General features: G+C 40.6%; 1 protein-coding gene across 3 annotated transcripts in view; it reads right to left on the bottom strand.

Moving 5' to 3' along the window:
• SLC4A4 (solute carrier family 4 member 4) overlaps positions 1-23,668 on the bottom strand; it is a 368,399-nt gene that overhangs the window by 80,896 nt on the left and 263,835 nt on the right. For all 3 annotated transcript variants that reach the window (XM_069743508.1, XM_069743505.1, XM_069743507.1), the window contains exons 6-8: positions 19,364-19,524; positions 18,335-18,514; positions 7,990-8,066 (exon numbers count right to left, since the gene is read on the bottom strand). In XM_069743508.1, the coding sequence (XP_069599609.1) occupies positions 7,990-8,066; positions 18,335-18,514; positions 19,364-19,524 (418 nt within the window). The remainder of the gene's footprint in view (positions 1-7,989; positions 8,067-18,334; positions 18,515-19,363; positions 19,525-23,668) is intronic.

The raw sequence follows: 23,668 nt of genomic DNA, 5'->3' as shown, positions 1-23,668 counted from the left end.
GCGATACAAATATCGGATCAAACTCAGGCATGCTGAGACTCTGACCAAGGGAAAAAACAGACTTCTACACGGACCACTGAATAACATGGTGACGAGTGCTATCCGTCAAAATGACGGATAGCACTGGTCCGATGTTTACGGTCGTCCGCATAAGCCCTTTTCTCACTTGTTGGGCAATTGTCAGCCTGTTTAGATGATTATTTGGGAAGCAAAAAAAGAGGTGGACAGGCCAATAATAACAAACTCTTCAAGCTTTATTCCAAATCCATATCTATTGTTTGGATGAGGTGGTACAGGAACCGCTCTGATGCGTTTCTGGTGCCTACTGTGCCCTTAGTCACAGAGCCTGAATCTGAGGTGCTACAATCAAATGTGTTTTATTTGGAATAAAGCTTGAGGATTTTTTATTATTGGATGTGCCGGTCCACCTTTTTTTTCGCATTGGATATTGCTGGTCGGTCAGCAGCATTGGAATGGCCCTCTGGAATATATGGATTACTTGGGAAGAGCGTTCCTAGGAACTCTGGTTCCCTATAATCGGCCAGTATAGATGCACCCTAAATGAGCTAAACTGAAAAACCCTCTATTGTCCATGGGCTGTGTTTGGAATAGAAATTCATCTCGATAAAGGCACAACCTTTGGACAAGAGTGGCACTGTTTCTATAAAAATAAGTGGCAACTTGGCAAGCCTTTGTCCTAATCTCATTCAGTCCCACTGCTCACATAATGTGCCTCTAACCTTTGTTTTTAGGGTCTTGGAGAATCCCTTTAATACCCTACTGCATCTTGTTCACCCTGCCTGTGGTTACCATGCAGTGCCAGCATGCATATCCTCTCACCTGTTTCTGCTTGACAAGCTGACATTTGTAGGCCTAGAAAATGTCACAATTTAGCTATAGTATATAGCAATGGAAGTATTCCAATAAAACACAAGAGCATATAATCTTAGCCTAAGCTCAGCGGACCACCTATATATGAGCATAAATACACAACATTAATCCCCCATGGAAGCCATGAACTTAGGCACTGAAGATCTCGATCTACCGATCAATTACTCAGGACTGAAGTATTCAATACCAGAAACCTTCCTAAATAGGTGAAAAGGCTACCGAAAAAAAGAGCCCTTCCAGAGGATCTGTCCTCCCTTCTGACATGTTTTTCAGTAAATGTATCCTGCATAAATTAAAGGCAACCTGTCAAGTTGAAAATAGTATCTGATCTAAAGTGCTGGTGGAGATGATCAGATTGATATACATTTTTGTGGGAATGTTTCAGTAAACCTTGCATTTCATTCATTGAAAACACCTTGGTGTTTGTAGGTATATGAGTCCAGTGGGCGGACTTATTTAATGATTGACAGTCCTACCTGTATGACTGTGTATGCAGAGATAGCCATTAATCACTAGAAGGACCGCCCACTGGACCCCCATGTATACAAACACCAGTGAATAAAATACAAACAATACTGAATCTTTTCCATTAAAACATTCTGCTCAGCTTCTCCTTCTGCAGACCATCCTGTCCACAAATTGAAATGCAGGTACAGCATGATAGGCATCATTTAGCTATTCTGATTCATCTTTTCATGGACCTGTGTTATGGTATTCCTCTCAAGAATGTATGCATTAAATGACAACTGGGTGTTACCAGTTCTGTCAGCAAAGAGGTGTGTCCCTAGACAGTTTGATATAATCCAATCAGTGCTGACAGTATCAGACTGTGTAGGGACACACCCCTCGACAGGAGGCATGGTGGAAGCCCTTTGATTAAAAAATATTGGTACCTAGAAAAGACGCTCCAGAATTGTTCATTCATGGTAGCATATGCTAAAGCAGACATGTGAGGAGAGCGGACAGGTCCTCTCTACACAACTGTAGTTTTATCTCAGCACTTATTTCCTTGTCTAATATTAGATTTTGTTGCCAAAACATTCAGTGTGACAGCACGAGACTTCTGGAAGAGAGCAAATACTTATGTCACTATTCACTGAAATACAGGTCGCACTAAAGCACATTTCAGCATATTAGATACACACACAATTAATGTAGCTGCTTAAAAGACTCCGGATGGGTGATTAATTCTTCCCAGACTAACAGGAGCACTTTAGCTGAATTATAAATAAGCGTTGATATGGAAACACTTAATGAAAAAGCTCCCAAAACAAACGCACCGAGATGTTTCATCTCTTCTTTTATAGCACTGTCTACCCTGACTCCAGCAATGTATTCACATCTTTCCAAGTGTCTTTTGTATCTACAAGACACTATTTGTACAGGTCTGCCGATTGTTATTGAGCTGTCAGCATTCGGAGGCCACCATGAAGAATTCATTGTTACATTTTACCACTTTGTAGTCCGGGCTGTTTCGGGTTGTTGACACAGTAAGCCGAGTTTATACATCAGTGTTGGCCTAGTTATTAAAAGGAACCGGTCACGTTGGATAATGCTAGTAACACGCCGATATGGAGTTAATTTGCAGGATAATAGAGTTATGAAGGCGCCTGGCCTCTGAAAGTGCAGCCCCGAGAGAAAATTAACTTTGTTTCTCCCAGGAGCCGCCGGCTTTCAGTCGTACAGGCATGCTCGGAGCAATCACATTCACCGTTCATAGCACTATGAGCGCCAGCTGTAAGCTCTGCGCTGATGCACTGCAGAGATGTCTGTTAGTCAGTGCCGGAGCAAACTTACAGCCGTCGCTCTCGGTGCTGTGAGCATAGACTGTAGCTGCCCCAAGCAGGCCTACATGACTGAAAGCCGGTGGCTCCCGGGAGAAGTTAGGTTTATTTTTTTGAGGGTGATGCTCTTTCAGTAAGGCTGCCGGGCAACTACGTAATGCTATTACGTGAACCTGGAAATTATAGGCCAGTAAGTCTAACCTCTATTGTTGGTAAAATATTTGAAGGGTTTCTGAGGGATGTTATTCTGGATTATCTCAATGAGAATAACTGTTTAACTCCATATCAGCATGGGTTTATGAGAAATCGCTCCTGTCAAACCAATCTAATCAGTTTTTATGAAGAGGTAAGCTATAGGCTGGACCACGGTGAGTCATTGGACATGGTATATCTCGATTTTTCCCAAGCGTTTGATACCGTGCCGCACAAGAGGTTGGTACACAAAATGAGAATGCTTGGTCTGGGGGAAAATGTGTGTAAATGGGTTAGTAACTGGCTTAGTGATAGAAAGCAGAGGGTGGTTATAAATGGTATAGTCTCTAACTGGGTCGCTGTGACCAGTGGGGTACCGCAGGGGTCAGTATTGGGACCTGTTCTCTTCAACATATTCATTAATGATCTGGTAGAAGGTTTACACAGTAAAATATCGATATTTGCAGATGATACAAAACTATGTAAAGCAGTTAATACAAGAGAAGATAGTATTCTGCTACAGATGGATCTGGATAAGTTGGAAACTTGGGCTGAAAGGTGGCAGATGAGGTTTAACAATGATAAATGTAAGGTTATACACATGGGAAGAAGGAATCAATGTCACCATTACACACTGAATGGGAAACCACTGGGTAAATCTGACAGGGAGAAGGACTTGGGGATCCTAGTTAATGATAAACTTACCTGGAGCAGCCAGTGCCAGGCAGCAGCTGCCAAGGCAAACAGGATCATGGGGTGCATTAAAAGAGGTCTGGATACACATGATGAGAGCATTATACTGCCTCTGTACAAATCCCTAGTTAGACCGCACATGAAGTACTGTGTCCAGTTTTGGGCACCGGTGCTCAGGAAGGATATAATGGAACTAGAGAGAGTACAAAGGAGGGCAAAAAAATTAATAAAGGGGATGGGAGAACTACAATACCCAGATAGATTAGCGAAATTAGGATTATTTAGTCTAGAAAAAAGACGACTGAGGGGCGATCTAATAACCATGTATAAGTATATAAGGGGACAATACAAATACCTCGCTGAGGATCTGTTTATACCAAGGAAGGTGACGGGCACAAGGGGGCATTCTTTGCGTCTGGAGGAGAGAAGGTTTTTCCACCAACATAGAAGAGGATTCTTTACTGTTAGGGCAGTGAGAATCTGGAATTGCTTGCCTGAGGAGGTGGTGATGGCGAACTCAGTCGAGGGGTTCAAGAGAGGCCTGGATGTCTTCCTGGAGCAGAACAATATTGTATCATACAATTATTAGGTTCTGTAGAAGGACGTAGATCTGGGTATTTATTATGATGGAATATAGGCTGAACTGGATGGACAAATGTCTTTTTTCGGCCTTACTAACTATGTTACTATGTTACTATTAACCTGAAAATTAACCCTACATTTGCAGGTTAATATCATTATCCATGGTGACAGGTTCCCTTTAAGGCTTTCATAAATCCGTGAAACACTGTTGGAGTATAGACCGCAATGCATGGACCGGCCATGACCCAAACCTGGCAGCCTCATAGGCATATATTACTGGTGAGCTCAGGTTGGGAGACCCGCGATCGGTCCGTGCATTGCGGTCTGTATTGGGACCGTGTTTTACAGATGGCTGAATTTGCTCTTAGTCGGTCAATGCCATCCCTGTACACGTATTTTCACATCATTATATTTTTACAGCATTACCACTGATTAAAAAAAAGTCCAAAATTCATTCAACACCCAGTATGGGGAGCAAGGAGTGACAACCACGTAAGGCACTGTTTTGGGAACAAATGTGGTTGTCACTATTTAATGACTATAGTGAGAGCCTCTTCCTATTTATATCCTGAGCCTATCCTGATCATGACATTATCTATGGAATAGACAGACAATATCTGTGGAATATAGCAGAACTATATCATTAAAAAAAAAACAGAAAAAATCAATGTCTAGGAAACGTGCGTTTCCACTCAATGACATGAAGGAGGCTATGAAGAATTGAAATACAAGTTCATTAGAAAGTTAAAAACTTTCCAATACATAAAAACTGAAAATCCGGTAAATAGGAATGCTGGGTAATGAGATGTTTTGTATCTCTAGCAAATATTATCATTGTCCCGGTCTCCATATAGCTCCGACAGAACTAAAAATATCAGTATAAGAATGCGGCAAGACATTAATCTGCGCTGATCTCCTTCTTCATTTGTGCCTCCGTATCAGGTAAGAAAACCTCAGTTTCTCTATGTTCAGAGCGGAGTGGAAAAAGAACGTCTTCTGCCAGAAGGATAAGGAAAGTACAGGATTATGGTAATATCATCTGTAAGAAACTCCAGCAGGGAGCCAGAGAATGACCGTAATATACAGACGTAGCAGGAAGAATTCTATTTCTCACATACACAGCTCTTTTCAAAATGCATCTGCTGGGGATGGTGAGTAAATTCCTTATTTTATATCGATTGTCAGATACAATCCAGAGCTGAATTCATAGTTCAGCAGTCTTCAGAGCTGAAATCTCCCAGTGCTCCTTGCTGGGATTTAGCTGAATCTAAACTTTCCCACATCCCACTGCATTTTAGAAGTTTAGATAAGCCGTTGAACCTGTTTGCAACATTAACCAACACGACAAATGGAATGAACAACTTTCTATGTGTATTATTATATCACATATAATATATATTATATCATGTAGGGTGTTCGTTTAGGAATAATAATGTTTCATTAAAGAAACCACATGTTCACATTCCGTGATTGCTCTCCACACCATTCATGTAAATTATAAAAATATGTCTACACCCATCTGCAAAAATAAAGCGCTCATTGCATTGATATTTATACAACCCGCTAGTGAACCCAATGGTCTATTGGTACATAATGAGCGCCACCTAGTGGCAACAGAATTTTGTCATTTCACTCAGTGTTTCCTCTTAAAACGCTGCTCGGAGGGGTTTTCAGGATACATTCGATCACTCCTCCTTCACCAACGAGGTCGGTAGAAATAGAGATGTCGGCTGTGTATAAAAAACAACCTAACGTACAGTAGGGGATCATCACTGCCATCAGGCCATAGAAATGCTGTGAGGATGACAAACCACTTAGCTCCACAGTTATTAGCAGTACAGTATTTCGCATAACGAGTGAGTCTTTTAGGTATTAAAGGGAAGCGGTCATCAGAAAATGAGCTCTTTAGGCTTTATTAAAAAAAACTTAATTAATTTAGCAATTTTCATACTAGAGCTATTAATATCTAACATTTCCTGTCCTTTAAGCAAGAGTATTCAGCAGACTCAATATCAGCAGAGGCAGAATTTCAATGTCCTCTATACACAATCACAACTGACGATGTCACAGCTCACCCTGCCCCCCTCCCTTTAGAATGCTCTCTGCACACACTCATTAGATGCTTTATCATACAGGGACAGAAAAAAGTTCAATGCTGCTAATGTATATGTGAATTGGAACAAGAGGAACAAAAAGTCTAAAAAATGTCCCATTGGTCAGTGTGGAAAATTACATTTTGTACTATTAATACAGATTATGTGAAAAACTATTTTGCTATTTTTATTAGGCCTATGCCCTCTACAAGGTGCTTTGAAGTCATTGTTTGCTGACAGACTCCCTTGAAATAAAACTATCCTTATTCTCATAGTGTCCAGATCCATCTCTGCAGCTGTGTGTGAATGATAATGTTACGATGACATTATGTTTTCACCTCCATTGCATCCTTCTGCTGGCCCATTCACAATGAGCTTCCCGGCTGCATTATTGGCTATGCGCTATACGAGAGGCCTGCTGCTTAGTGCTCATAATCGGATTATGGAAAGCAGCCTTTCAGCAGCTGCCTTCATCTCTGAAGGTGAAATCATTTCACCTCCAGTAACACCTATGGAAAGTAAAACCTATGAACGCGCCCTCCTTTGCCAACCGTACTGTGTAACTATCTAATATAATGACATATTGATAGTAGGACCTCCAGTGATTGAAAAGGGGGTACACATTTATTCAGCAGTTCTCCTGCACAAAGCTTCCCCCAGCCGCTCACTGTGGGAAGAATTGCAACACAGCTTCATTTAAAGGGGTCCTCTCATTATAACAGCTTGATACGTTGACGATCACTAGTGATTCAACCGTTGGGATCCCACCAATCCTAAGGATGGGGTTCTGAGGTTCCATATCTAAAAGGAGAGATGGTCCCAAGAACAATGAATGTAGTGGTGGTGCTCATACTCAACCATCTCCCTATTCTAGTGATCGGACACCTAACAAGCCGTAACTTATACTTATTCTGGAGACAGTTCATAATTTGTCATGGGAGGTCAACCCCTTGTGGTGCATGGGGATGTTTATCTTCAAGATGCATTTACACTGAAAGTTAATCGTGAAGAAGTGTTCTTAAGAATGTTCATTTTTCAATAATCTTTCTGTGTAATCAGACTGTGATCACCCTATAAAAAAGCAAAATGCTTATTTCTTGGGTACAATGATCATTTGTGCAGCACAAAAGATCATTGCTCTCGGCGGTGCATGGTCTTGTGTAAACAGTAGTGATTAGCAAGTATACTAGTAAACAGGACTCTCACTGCCGAGAATAATGGGCACCTATAAGCACTGTGTGATCTATTTCAGATGTCCTTTACCACTGTCTGCCTGTGTAAACAGGCTATTAAAGGACCGTCGATTGGTAAATACCTACCGATCGGCTGATGTTTAATGTTGCTGGTCAATTTGTGAAACTGTCCCTTTAGATTCTTGCACAGTGGATGGTTGAGAGTGCCTCTGTGCAGAGAAAATCGGGATATATGGAGCCTAGTGGTTAACAATAACTGCTTTATCTTCATTTTGGGGACCAATGGAGAGTTGCCTATTTTGTGTCTTAGCCGGCTTACAGATAAAGAGGTTTTCCAGTGAGATGACTTCCCGGTTATATGATTTCTAAGATATGCCATTACTCATGAATGGGGTTCCATCTTTACAGACGGAACCCCACTCATGAGTAATGGCATATCTTAGAAATCATATAACCGGGAAGTCATCTTTATCTGTAAGCCGGCTAAGACACAAAATAGGCACCTGGATGAAATGTAGAGTATATCCAGCACGATGTAAGGAGCTATGTCTGTACACTTACTTGATCTTTGTCAGGCTTGTCTGAAACGTCATTCAGACTAGAAGATGTCACGTCTCGGTGTGTCATTGTTGGGCTGCCTGTAAAATCAAGACGTTACGTTAACTCACATCCCAAGGAGTCAAAAAAGCACATTCAGCACATTGAACCTACCAGAGACGCAACATAAAATCTACACATCATATACAGACGGGGAAATGCACTGTGGTTTACCGGACACATAATAAAGCAAATTCTTATTCAGATTTATATGGTTCTACCAGTATTTTGATTTATTAATCCCCTACGTGACCACTAGAGAAATTGCAATGGCAAAGGCATAATCTTAAAATAAACTATATATATATATATATATATATATATATATTACAGCACATTTTGTATTTTTTTTGCATTATGCAGCCAAGTCCATCAATATTGGCCTTGTAAACTAGGATGTCTGTCCCTATGTGGTGCACTTTTTTAGTGCCGGGCAGCCCACCTAATCTAATAGAATGGTTGTCACTAATTAGCTGTAAGCCAGACACCGTACACTACCTGTGTGTGACCAGCGCCCAATACAAGTCTTATCTGTGTGCAGTTCCAATACTCGGGACCACTCTCTCCATGAATGGTAGATGTGTGATCCTCTCATCAGTATTTTGCACCTCTTCTCCCTCCACCTGTATCTAGGGGGTCTCCTGTATCCCGTACAGCATTGGTATTGTGGCCTGGTGTTGGTAAATATGGCTGCCTTTTTTCCACTATATTTTTTCAAGGACATAATCTATTTTAAAGAACAGTTTCCATAAGTACAGACATGGATCCAGTGGAAAGACCCCATGCTTGCTCATAGCGCGTTCGGTTTTGTTAAACTTAAAAGAGCTTTCTATGGCTCTCAATACAGAAATAAGAATGTTCTCGCAGTAATAAATTACAGATTTAATGTCTATTGAACAGAGTAACAATGCCATCGGCCTGCTGGGAAAATCTGTCATATGAACATGTCGAGAGGTTTCAACCTTATTAACGTTTCGCTCTTATACATTTAACAGGAAGAATAACAGCATGGGCAAAGCATAATTGTTTTCAGGAAATTAATAAGTTAAATTAAAACGTGCTTTTCTAAATAGTCTAGGACTACATTTAAAAAGATGGGAGGGCTTTTCTCGCCCACCTCAGAATTATCAAGGGCCGGCACAATATGCATTTTTACAGATTTAAATGCTAATTATTACAATTGTGCTTTTATTCTACAGAAGTAAAAGCAAACAGTGAGGAAGAAAAGGACTTGACATAAACAGCTATATTCCCTTCAACCCCCAGTTCAATTACACCCCAAGTTTAGCACAGTCCTACTATTTCCGTGCTGGATTTTACGCTTTTCATCCTCTAGGACCTGTATGTATGCTGCGCTCATAGCACTTAGGACAAAATAACTTTGAAATCAAATCCATTAACATAGCTAATGTACAATAAAAATATATTTATCACGGTATTAGCGGTTCCTAATTCACCAGGGTTCTTCATAATAATGACTATTAATCAGCCACAAAAGAAAAAAACCCATCATATTATTTGATGGTTTTATAGAAAAGTCCCTGCACCCTTCCACCTCTCCATTTTAAACGTCATCGCTATTCCCGGTTGTTCCCCTATCAGTACACATATAAACCTTCCCGCAACACTGGTTTCACACAAGACCAAGCAGATCCAGTGTTGTCACCCACCGACAATGTTTCTTGTACAAGAAAAAAAAAAAAGCAAAACTAATAAATCATAGAACTACTGCAAAAATAACTCAATAGATTGCAATAAAGAATGCTTGCTGGAGGTTAAGCCACATCTTGGAAGTAGAGGTTAAAAACTAAAATTCTACTCAATTCAGAACCTGAAATTTCAAGCTATTTCTAGCAATCTGTTATAAGGTCCACGGATTTGGCAAGAAAACACGATGACAAGTAGAAAACTTATTTTTTCAACTAAAAGAAAATCAGACTTCAGAGACAAAATATTATTCTAGTCTCTAGTCAAAATGTAGGTCTCTAAAAATAGCTTGCTGGAACTGACAATCATCTTGGCAAAGAAGGTGAAAATGAAAACTTTACTCCATGTTTCATAATAGTTATTTTCAGAACCCCCTACACACTGTTGTTTGCAAGCTTCTAGCACATTAGAACTGGTTTAACTACCTCAACGTCCACAGGATTGATATTAAAAGAGTTGTCTGGGACCATAACATTGATGGCCTATCCTTGAGATAGGCCACCACATCTGAACAACAGCAGTGTGACAACTAGTACCATCCCCCCAAACAGCTGTTCCCAGTGTTGGCAGCAGCCGGAACTGCTCAGTTACAGAGCTGCTCCGTCTACTGATAGTGGCCAGTGTCCGGTACTGCATATCCTCCTCCTATTCAAATCATGTGCGGAGGCAGATGTGCAGTACCCAGCCGTGGCCACTATCCCATCAACAGAACTGTGCTGTGCAGCCAACGTCAGCAACAGCTGATTGTTGGGGTGCTGGATGTCGCACCCAGCTGATCAGACATTGTAGATCTATCCTAAGGGTAGGCTATCAATGTTAATATCCGGGACGAACCTTTTAGAATACATGATGGTCCGTACTAAATCTAATTTATTAATTAACAAAAAAGTAGATCTTTAGGGTTAAAAAAAAATTGTATTTTGACTCCTTGATGTGGTTGTCCCATAAAAAATATTTAGCACCTACTGAATTAGCTAGGGGTCCAACTCAGACCATCATTAAGACTGAAAACAGATGGTCAATGGCCTCCTTTGTGAATGGAGCTGTAGTGAGCATGTGTGAACACTCTTATAGACATTGAATGGAGCAGTGGTCACACACTATCATTCCATTCGCACAAGGGACATGGAGACCCTCTATCTTGTAATCGACATGGGTTTCATTGGATGGAATCTCAGTAGTCATGCATTTTTATTATCTACTCTGTGAATAACTAACATATGACATTTATAGGACAAAGCTTTTAACTTCACGCCAGTCTATGTAGAAGTCAAACGCATTCACCTATTCCTCCAAGTCAGTAAAGTAGAAGCCCAAGCAGTACTCTCCAGGGTAAGACCTCAAACAGCGCCATAGATCTCTACTACCAGGATGCATCGTTGATCTAGCTTTACATCTCCAATTCGCCAATTATAGATAAGTATTCCCATATTATGGGAGAATGTTTCAACAGTTTGTACTTATTAACTGTGGTAAACCAATTGAATCTGGAGAAAAAGCTTATTGACAACAGAAGGGATGTAATTGCAGATGGACATTTATCTCTAAAGATGGTCAAGTGTTATTCCCCCTGTCTACAGACTGTTGGGACTGCATTAATCCTCCTAGTCCACCCTTGGTTCCAATTAAGTAGGTGGTCCATAGACGGCAGCATGGATAAGGGAGCATGAATACAATTCTACAAGATCTAGAAAACTCACTCTAAATATTGTCATGGTGAATTGGTTATATGACAAATTGCCCACAACACACATTTACCCCCCCCCCCCGACTTACTGCTGAGCCATCCCATGCTGGGGCTTCGCCGCACTCGGAGGTCATCGTCCGACATGCGGGTTGCCAGGCAGGGCACAGAGTTCTCTAGAGGACTGCGGGCTATTTTCGCAAGCAAAAAGCAGAAATTGTGGAAGAAGCGGCATCAGGAAGAGCATGAGGAAAGCAAAATAAAAGTCAGAAGAACAAGGGAGAGAGAAAACTAAAGGCTTGAAAAGAAGCAGAGAACTAACAGTACAGTAAATGCATCAGGAATGATGGCTGCTTTAGACGCAATCTAATAAATTATCTTCTCTTAAATTAGAACATCACAGTAGAGAAATGTCACCCGAGCTGTCCAGCATCAGACTCATATCCTGTATTAGGTGCCCTTCCCTGTGCTGATTAACAAGGGGTTTAAAGGTCGGACCCCTACCATCAAAGGCCAATAATGTGAAAGTACAGAACTCCTCTCAAAACTCTTAAATGAGTTATCTGGTCTAAGAAGAAAAGCGGTGTTCACACAGTTATTACACATGTGGATGGGAGGCCATGTGACTGGATGAATGGGATATGCATACTTGTGGTCATGTGCTGACTAGTCTTGCCCTGCTTCTCTCAATAGATGAGAACTGAAAGTAGTGTAAGAGTCTATTCGGCATGTGACTCCAAGGATGAAAACCTACTTGCATGGTGAATACAGGGAAATCGTGTCAGTGTGCCCATCTGTCAGTGTGCCCATCACACATTGCCACAATTTGGCAGTCAGCAGTCACATAGGGTGACTGCAGGCTTTTGTTTCTTAGTCTGGACAAACCCTTTAAGTTGTTTTTCAGTCAATCTATGCTCGACTTACCAGTTTCGCAAATGTGGCTTTTAATTACATATAACCACTTTCAAGAGGTTTTATGCGTTTTGTTAAGTCTGATACATTTTGGACTGATCTATACGTATAATATTTACAGCTAATTGGATATTAAATGTAGTATGGAACGATATATAAGATTGTGTCATGAAGACCCAAGACCAATGTGTGGAAGTAGCCCCCTTTAGTCAGGGCTGTCCTTTCTCATAGTGCATGGCTTCAGTGGCCAATTAGACTTTCTCAAGACAATTTTTAGCAGTTTCCATGCACTGTTAGCGAGCAGATATTTTGAAAATGGTAAGGACTTTAATGAGTAACTAAACTTTCCTAACCATTTTTCATATTTAGCATGCACTTGAATTGCCTGCAGATTAGTTGAGGTTCTGGTCTTGAGACCCCCATCACTTGCTGTGCACTATACCTCTGGGAAGTGCGCGGCACCGCACACGGGAGCGTACAGCATCAGAGCCAATGCTTTCTATTGAATCTGTACTCCACACTGTGTGTGACCTGAGGTGTGCACATTTCAGGGGTCTAGTGTGCAATTACTGGCAGTCTCAGAACACAGACCCCCACTGATGTGCAGTCATTTCAAGGACCTGCTAAATATTAAAAAAAGCAATGAATGAATTTAGCTAATCTTTAGACAAAAAAGAAAGTTGCACACACAAATATGCTTTATTTCTAGAAAACCTCTTAAAGGGATCCTGTCGTTAGACTCATGCTGTCGGAAGCACAGGTAACATGAATCAGAGCCTATTACATCCAGGTGTGTTTACTATGAAATACTGTGCATAAAGCACCACTCCAGCAGTTTTTTATTGAACTGCTGGAGTGGTGCTTTAAATATAATTCCCCTGCCCCCTGGCTGATACTCATTTTCCAGCATTTTCATTGGTTGTTGCTCTTGTCGGTCTCTGTCGAAAAGTTACCTGCTCGAAGCTTCACTGTTTCATGGATTGCGCCGGACGTCGCTTTTCAATACAAGTCTATGAGAGTCTCCTTCTGGCCTTGTCCTGGCTCTCATGGACTTGTATTGAGAGCATAGACACATAAGAAAGGGCTGACAGCACTAGCTAAGTATGGACGTCCACTCACAAACCAAGGAACCCACTTGGAAAAAGAGCAGCTTTCAGAGTAAATGAGAACAGCCTCCAGTCCAGGTAAAAAATTCCAAAGAGCTTTATTCGGGCATAGAAATATACAACGTTTCGACCTATAACAGGTCTTTGTGAAGTATGGCAGATACCTGTTATAGGTCGAAACGTTGTATATTTATATGGCAGAATAAAGCTCTTTGGAAATTTTTACATTGCATTGAGAGCTTGTGACGTGGCTTCTGACTTCCGGCCAGTCAGAAGCTACTGTGACAAGATGGTGCCGCGTGACCAGAGCAGCACAGAAAAGAGATGATGGGGTTTAGGGGGCTTACATTTAGAGCGCCACTCCAGTGCTGAGAAAAAAAGATGCTGGAGTGGTGCTTTAAAAAGCATTCGGGACTATAGAGAGAGACCTGACAAGTCTGATCCGATCCTCAGAGGGCTTCTCCTCACCCAGTTGCATATTTAAGATGGAAAGAAACCGTCCGGAGATGTCATCGCCTTTCAAATGATGTTTTCTCTGAAATGTAGTGGCACTTCAGAGTAAAACATACCTGACTGCAATCATGCAGCCGGGTTCCGATTTGTGGTGCCTGTGGTTCGGGCAGCATGAATCTAATGACAGATTCCCTTTAACTTATGGTTATCATATAGCTCTTTTACTTTCAGATCCACACTAAGAACCAAAAGGGGCTAAGATAAGTTTTGAAGATGGCAAGAAGCAGAATAATGTTTAGGGTTGGCAGGATCTGGATGGTACGAGGAATTCCCACCCAATGACTTAATTCTCGATCAAGACGATCATTTCTAGCTGAGTATTAATGCTTTACAGCACTCAGCACTATTTTCAGGAGTATTATAACTTAACCTAATGATTGATGGAAAATCCCATAAAGATAAATACTTACACATTTTACAATTTTACTGAACCAGAAGCAAAGCATGTTCAATGCCAGATAAGCAATCTGTAGCAAGCCACATGTAATGGTGACATATATGAAGGGTCACTATTACATACATCTCCTGGACTGCAATTAGGCCATGTCAATGAATGAGTATCAGGGTAGTGTCAGTAGGATCGAGGCACAGATGATTAAATCCACAAATGTAAAATAAACAATCATACATACACCTGTACTGTATGCACATAAACATGTTCGATGAGATCATATGAGGACTATATAGCATAACGCCATGCTATGTAGATGTAGCCAGGCCCTTTGGTTAATGGTATTTACAGATTTATGGAAACGGGTATGATCAACCTGAGGCTTACAACTTCTACATGCAGCTATACGTGTATGCCAGGGGTTGAGACTGGACGGACACCCTAGAAGCACAAGCAAGGGCTCAGGTGCAAACCGTTGTATGGAACAGACAAATGAGACAGCCTGGAAGGGCCATGCTATTCACCTGAAAGGAAGGAGTTTTTCATCAAGCCCTCCTCTCTCCCTCCTAAAATGTTCACAATTTTACAAGTTTAAAGAAGGGAAAGAAAAAACTTTGATTAATATACAAAGACACGTTAGAAAAAATGATAGCCGGTCTAAACACTGAGAAGATAAAATGTACAGTGATCAGATTTTATCCCTCTGTTTTATGATTTAGAGGGGGGTCATTATGCTGTTAAAGGGTCTCTTGCTATTGAAATTTGTGTGAGATATGGAAACCACTGAAAGAATAAATACTGTCTATATCTGGCCCATTTCAGCGGGGATACTGCTATGCTTCATGTAGCAAGAAACAAAGATAAGCACGGCATTCATCAATCAAAAACGTCTTTTTTATTTATCCACATGGGAGTAACAAAACATTTGGCTGGAGCGTACTCTCTTCTACTCATTTGGCACGACAGCCGTTTCATTGATGATGCTTCATCCGGTGCAAGTAAATGCAGCTGACAGCAGCGCTACTCTGTCCCATTTACGGTGGAAAATCATGATTGATTTGTCCCTGATTGGTGGCTTCCCGCAATCAGATTTTTTACCTACTACAGCTAGGTCCATATATATTTGGACAGAGACAACATTTTTCTCATTTTGGTTATAGACATTACCACAATGAATTTTAAATAAAACAATTCAGATGCAGTTGAAGTTCAGACATTTAGCTTTCATTTGAGGGTATCCACATTAAAATTGGATGAAGGGTTTAGGAGTTTCAGCTCCTTAACATATGCCACCCTGTTTTTAAAGGGACCAAAAGTATTTGGACAGATTCAATAATTGTAAATAAAATGTTCAGTTTTAGTACTTGGTTGAAAACCCTTTGTTGGCAATGACTGCCTGAAGTCTTGAACTCATGGACATCACCAGACGCTGTGTTTCCTCCATTTTGATGCTCTGCCAGGCCTTCACTGCAGTGGTTTTCAGTTGCTGCTTGTTTGTGGGCCTTTCTGTCTGAAGTTTAGTCTTTAACAAGTGAAATGCTGCTCAATTGGGTTGAGATCAGGTGACTGACTTGGCGAATCAAGAATATTCCACTTCTTTGCTTTAATAAACTCCTGTGTTGCTTTGGCTTTATGCTTTGGGTCATTGTCCAGCTGTAGTATGAAATGACGACCAATCAGTTTGGCTGCATTTGGCTGGATCTGAGCACACAGTATGTCTCTGAATACCTCAGAATTCATTCGGCTGCTTCTGTGCTGTGTCACATCATCAATAAACACTAGTGACCCTGTGCCACTGGCAGCCATGCATGCCCAAGACATCACACTGCCTCCGCCGTGTTTTACAGATGATGTGGTATGCTTTGGATCATGAGCTGTACCACGCCTTCACCATACTTTTCTCTTTCCATCATTCTGGTAGAGGTTGACCTTGGTTTCATCTGTCCAAAGAATGTTCTTCCAGAACTGTGCTGGCTTTTTTAGAAGTTTTTTAGCAAAGTCCAGTCTAACCTTTTTATTCTTGATGCTTATGAGTGGCTTGCACCGTGCAGTGGACCCTCTGTATTTACTTTCATGCAGTCTTCTCTTTGTGGTAGATTTGGATATTGATATGCCTACCTCCTGGAGAGTGTTGTTCACTTGGTTGGCTGTTGTGAAGGGGTTTCTCTTCACCCTGGAGATTATTCTGCTATCATCCACCACTGTTGTCTTCCGTGAGCGCCCAGGTCTTTTTGCATTGATGACTTCACCAGTGCTTTCTTTCTTTCTCAGGATGTACCAAACTGTAGATTTTGCCACTCCTAATATTGTAGCAATTTCTCGGATGGTTTTTTTCTGCTTTCGCAGCTTAAGGATGGCTTGTTTCACCTGCATGGAGAGCTCCTTTGACCACATGTTTACTTCACAGCAAAACCTTCCAAATGCAAGCACCACACCTCAAATCAACTCCAGGCCTTTTATCTGCTTAATTGAGAATGACATAACGAAGGGATTGCCCACACCTGTCCATGAAATAGCCTTGGAATCAATTGTCCAATTACTTTTGGTCCCTTTAAAAACAGGGTGGCACATGTTAAGGAGCTGAAACTCCTAAACCCTTCAACCAATTTTAATGTGGATACCCTCAAATGAAAGCTAAAAGTCTGAACTTCAACTGCATCTGAATTGTTTTGTTTAAAATTCATTGTGGTAATGTCTATAACCAAAATTAGAAAAATGTTGTCTCTGTCCAAATATATATGGACCTAACTGTATATTAATAGGTTATAAAACATTCTTGTGGGAATGAATCCTACAATGCATATGAAGCCTAAGGCTGCGGTAAGACGGACATGGATTCTTTCCTACGAGAGAATCGAGACGATTATGAAAATGACACTCAGCCCATGCTCGGCCAGAGTTTGAGCTGAGTGTCATCTTAGCTGTGATCCAATTCTCTTGCATACATAAAAATGACTTGCTGTTCACACGTTCAGGCTTTTGAGCTTCTTTTAACCACTTCAGGTTTCCAGAGAAGACAAGCAGTTAATAAATGTAGGCTGACCATTCTTCAGATGTTTTCTGCTCTGAAGATGCTCTATACTTTATAATACCAGTCAATAGGAAGGCTCAAAAGACACCAGAGTCTTTGAGCATTTTGCCGGTATACTTGCTTGAAAAAACGCAAGCAGTTTCTTCATTGTTGAATAGAGTTAAGAAAAAGGACCTGAAAACTCTACTGAAAACATACCGCAAACACGCTGGGAAAATGCTAAAAAAAAACGCTGGCTGCCAAAAATGTCAAAAAAGCATTCAGGAAACAATAATAAAAATGCTAAAAAGACAGTTTAGATAACAAATGTTTCCCAAAGTATCTTGCTCTTGAAAAACTTGGTGAAGTCGCCTGCCTGGAAAAGATGTGTGCACATTCCCTTAATAGGTTTTTACAAGACTGAAAGTTAGCCTCTTTCCATAGAATAGAGACTCTCTGCTCCACTCCATTTATTGTCTAGGGCAGTGTTCCCCAAGTTCAGTCCTCAAGAGCCACCAACGGGTCATGTTTTCAGGATTTCTTTAGTATTGCACAGGTGATAATTGCATCACCTGCACAGGCAATAATTCCATCACCTGTGAAATACTCAGGAAATCCTGAAAACATGACCTGTTGGTGGCTCTTTAGGACCGGACTTGGGGAACACTGGTCTAGGGTAGTGCCAAAGAAATGAGAATACAGCATTCAGCTAATACCAGCAATACAACAGACAATAAATGAAGCAGAGGGGCTCTTGCTTGACCTTCATTCCATTCTCATGGGTCTCTGTGCAGGGAATAATTTTCAATTTTAGCAGATTAACAGCAAGGTTTTTATCAGTGGTAGACGTTATGCTAAGGTGAATTGCCAAAAGTTTAGGCAGGTTACATATTCTTGTCCTATAATAGTAGTAACAGGATACATGTCATCTATATTACTACTGAATATAATGGAAGGGCAGCCACAAGGGTCGGCCTCTACATTACCATTGTCTGGGCTGGTAAACATCCTACTTGCACTGGAGACTGTTTTCCCTATGTCAGCCAAGGAACGCAAGTTGGATTTCTTTGTCTGGTGCCGATGCTTCCTGAGAAGAGTGTAAATGATCTTTTCCCTCATCTCTGGTTTCAGCAGTCCTGTCTCAATCTGGTTATCAAGGATTTTTTCTGAAAAAAAAAGGAAAATGTGTTTTTCGGGCTCATGCAGACGACAATACTTTCCGTCCAAGTGCGATCCAACAAAACATCTAAATCACAATTTGACCAATGTTATTCTATGGGGCAGTGCAACATGCCTGAGTTTTATCCACTCTTCAGATCACATTCAGCCATGCAAGTGAATTAGTTCTGGGAAGACCACACTTGGATGACATCAGAATGCAGTCCGATGTTCACGAACTGACAGAATAGAGAAAATGAAGACTTTTTTTGCCATCTTCTACTACATATTGGATCACACCATGATGACACTCTGATCAACCTCTAATCAGAGTGTGATTAACAGAAATGGCCTGATTTTCTCAGATGAGAGAAAATATGGTCGTGTGACCATAGCCTAAGGCAAAAATTAAGCTGCACCCAAAACTAAAGCAATATTCAAGCAAAGTATACAGAATAATGTAATTGAGGCCAAATACCACTTGTGTGCCTTTTTACTTTAAAGGTGTTACCACCAACAACCATAGATAGTGGAAAAATGTGTCATCAGATGGAGTCTGGTGGTTGCCGCATTCTCCGTGTGAATGAAGAGGTGCATGTGTGATCACTGCTCCATATAGTGTCTGTGGGCGCTTAGTGATGCATACACACTACCACTCCATTCACATGGGACATAGCCACCCCTGTTCTGTAGATATGTGATAGTCTTGGCTCAGCACCATGTCATAATGGGGAATAAGATAAAGCCACAAGCTCCACATATCACGCATGTTGTCTTTTTGCTAGTTGATAGCATGATGACAATGCGCTATCGCATAAAGTATACTGAAAAAGCGTAATAATCCACCGGCTCCTTACCAACTACTATCGGGAGGGAATTGGCCTCTAGGTCAAGTAGTATTGTCCCTTTTTCAATACATGTCCGCAGTTCAAACAGGCTATGCAAGGAAAGTGTGGCAACATGGGGCTTACTCCACCTTTCTCCACCCTGCTCCACTTTTTCTTCAAACTTTATCCATCTAAAATATAAAGAAACAATATTATTTTATATCAAGCAGTCTAATAGAATGACTGATCTTCTCTTTTGATTTGAAAAATATATACACATATATAGCTTTATTTATTATTAGTAGAAGTAGTGGTATTTCTGGGAGTCAAGAATAGTCCATTTCTTTACATGCATACTGTTTACATACAGACTGTCTTTTCAATGAAGAAAGTAATGGCCACGTGTTGTAAGAAATCCATGGAAATAATAAATTCTGCTTCACAATATGTCTCAATGCAATAGAACCCTAAAGAGTTTGAAAATCAACCATCTAAAGATGCTGCACAAAAAAATGTAAGATGTGCAGATATATCAGCCAACAATATTATGGCTTCCGCTGTAAATTAATAATGTAGTGTGCTTTGGCACTGTAGGTACAGCCATCTTCATTCACTTTGAAGGAGTGCAATGCTCTGCCAAGTCCGTGGGCCTATGGGATAAAATTTCACCTTGAGGAGAGCGCCCAGATTTAGGGAGGTTTATAGGCCTTATAGGCCAGGCATGCAAATGAGTCCCTACGACAAAGAAGATAGCTGATTCTCTAATGCCACCTATGGGGCATTATTATAGGGTCTAGTTTAAGGTATAGGTGTCACTTATTGAGGTAGTACCAAACAACAAGCTTTCTACCTCTTGAACAGTGCTAATTTGTATATGCTATGTCCATAGCGCACCACAGCGATCAAGTTGGTGGCTTCTACATCTGTATATTAAACTGACCACCAATAGCAATCAGTACAAAATAAAATCGCCTGGTTCTAGATTTACTGTGCATATTGTGAATTGGGAATAAACTCAATTATTTGTCATTTTCATCAAGCCAGTAGAGGAAACACAAGTCTATATTCTTCTTATACAGCAAAATATACCACAATGCTATTCTTACTCTTATGGAAAGCATTATTGATCTACGAATGATCCAGTGGATGTGAAAAATATTTAGAATTAAGAGTCCTCAGTGGTTGATATCTTTTAATGGCTAACTGAAAAGATGATAACAAATTGCAAGCTTTCGAGACTACGCAAGTCCCATCATCATGCAAAGACTAATTCACATTCTGAAGAATCACATACTTATACACAACACAGAACAGAGAGAAATAAGGCAATAGATAAGCAAGTGATGTGAAGCAGAATTATCATTATGTGAGAGGGATAGACATAGTTATTGGAACAGTTCATAGATAAGGAAGTCTTAATGTTTAACGGTCCTCTGAATGGGTCTGGTTCTATGTTGTGATGACCCAGGAAGGTCTGAAGAGCAAATTCCTTAATTGATGTAAAAAGACATGAATCCATGTAAAACATTCATTCCTGCACTGAGTGTGTCAAAGGTCCTCATGAGTTTATATTCACAAATTCTTCTGTCTCTTCGAGATTTGAAATTACCTTTTAAAACAAATAATTTCATATCCATGATGCTATGACCCGGGATACAAAAATGTTTTGCTACCGGTAGGTCTATTCTTTATTCTCTTATTGTGTGGTGATGAGAATTCATTCTTGTTCTCAGTTTCTGCCCTGTCTCCCCAACATACAGACCCCCAGTTGGACATTTAGTACAAATAATTAAATACACCACATTAGATGTTATACAGCTGAAAGTACCAGGGATCTTGTAGTCCTGATGTGAGTTGGGGATCGTTATCTTGTCCGTGGTCATTATAAATGATCAAGTTCTACATTTTTTCTGGTTGCAAGGAAGGGTTCCTGCAGCTGTTTGAGATGACAGTGAGCTTCTGACAATGATACTTCTTAGATTTGGGGGCTGCCTAAAACACAGTAGTGGGGGATCTGGAAAAATGGATTGCAATCGGGCATCTTTTTGGAGTAAAGGTTGTAATTTCCCTGCAGCTCCCCTTAGCACATCCAGATTTGGATTGTAGGTGACTACTAGAGACACCCAATTATTTTCTTCTTTAGCTTTGTAATGTAGATTCCTCGATATTCTGGTAGCTATTGTAGTTTGGTTTTCAATTGTTCTTGGATGGTAACCCTGATTCAAAAAAATATTTTTGAGGTGACCAAGGTATTTGTCTCTATCCATGGGGTTGGAACATAAACGATTGTTTCTGATGGCTTGGCTGTAGCCAATAGAGTTTTTTATGTGTTTTGGATGGAAACTGTCCTATTTAAGGTATGTTGGACGGTCGATTGGCTTCTGATGCAGGGATGTCTCTATTTTATTGTTCTTTAGCTTAATGATGGTGTCCAAAAAGTTAATTTCAATGCTGTAGCAGTTGAGTGTTAAGTAGATGGTGGGATGAAATTGATTAAACTGTTCATGGAATGTCTTTAGCTGTTGCTCAGACTCTGTCCAGATAATTAAAATATCATCAATGTAGCGGTAGTAGGCCAGAGGCCTGATGGGACATGAGGACAAAAAATTTCAAGCTTGGCCATGAAAAGATTTGCATACTGTGGGGCCATTTTACTTCCCATTGCTGTGCCAGTCTCCTGTAGATAAATCTTGTTGTCAAATTCAAAGTAATTGTGGGTGAGGATGAATTTTGTGAGTTTCACCACAGAACCAGCATCAGTCCCTGTGTTTTCCAGGAAGAATTTGCAGGCATTTAATCCATCCTGGTGTGGGATATTGGAGTGCAAAGATTCCACATCCATGGTGGCCAGGATGGTTCCTTCTGGTAGAAGACCTATTGCTGATAGTTTATTCAATAGGTCAGTTGTGTCCTGAATGTAGCTGGGTGTATCCTTTACCAGGGGTTTAAGAATACTCTCTACCCATCCAGATACCTGCTCAGTAAGGGTGCCCACACATGTTCCAACTTCCAATATCTATGTCTATCCCTCTCACATAATGATAATTCTGCTTCACATCACTTGCTTATCTATTGCCTTCTTTCTCTCTGTGCTGTGTTGTGTATAAGTATGTGATTCTTCAGAATGTGAATTTGTCTCTGCCTGATGAAGGGACCTGCGTAGTCTTGAAAGCTTGCAATTTGTTACCATATTTTCAGTTAGCCATTGAGGCTATGTGCACACGTTCAGGATTTTTAGCGTTATTTTAGCGTTTTTTCAGCCTTTTTCCGTCGAAAAAATGCTAAAAAAAAGCTTATATAAGCATCCCATCATTTTTAATGCTTTCTGCATTTTTTGTGCACAAGCTGCGTTTTTTTCCGCGGCAGAATCGCGTTCCGGAAAAAAATGCAGCATGTTCATTCTTTGTGCAGAATCTCGGCGATTCCACACACATAGGAATGCATTGATCCACTTACTTAAGCGGATCATTTGTGGTTGGTACCCAGGAGACTCTCCTCCAGGCCCTGGGAACCATATACCTGTAAAAAAAAATAATTAAAATAAAAAAACGTGATATTCTCACCTTCTGGCATAGGCAGCATCAATAGTAAAAAGTTGGTCACACTTGTCAAACACTATGTTTGACAAGTGTGACCAACCTGTCAATCAGTTTTCCAAGTGATGCTACAGATCGCTTGGAAAACACTACCATTCTGCAAGCTATTTACGATTGCAAAACGCTAATGTTTAGCGGGAATATGCATGCCAATTCTGCATGCGCATTTCCTGCGGAAGGGGGTTGCAGAATTGCTGCTGAAATTTCCTCGGCAATGATGCAATGTGTGCACATAGCCTAAAAGGTATTGACCACTGATGACTAACGTCTAAATATTTTTCTACCTACTGGCTAACACCATACAAAGATATATATCTTTCCTGTTTCACCAGTGGATGTGAACATCTACAGATCCTTATTCTCTCCATAGGAGTTAATACAAGTATAAAATACTGAAACATATAATACTGCAGATTTGTATTCTCGCTCGCAATACAGATATGGATTTAATGGACATTGTGAATGGATGAGTATTCTCCACCACAGACAGCACAAGTCGAAAACATAAATCTGTATTTTTGGATTCATTGCCTGTAGGTTGATAATGGATCTATTTTACAGATATATACGGTATTTTCTCTACATAGATGTCAGTGGAACATGTCTCAGTGCGTATGTTGTGTATCAATATTATTTTGATAACTAAACCCAAACTTTGCGCGTTGTTGCTTCACACCAAATCCATTCACACCAATCAGGTACAGTAATACTGAAGAATCAGGAGGATGTTTCGTTACTG

Source organism: Ranitomeya imitator, chromosome 1, assembly GCF_032444005.1.
Source record: "Ranitomeya imitator isolate aRanImi1 chromosome 1, aRanImi1.pri, whole genome shotgun sequence".
Lineage (NCBI taxonomy): Eukaryota > Metazoa > Chordata > Amphibia > Anura > Dendrobatidae > Ranitomeya > Ranitomeya imitator.
Note: the sequence above shows the minus strand (reverse complement) of the source record. Positions and strands in the feature narration are given on the sequence as shown.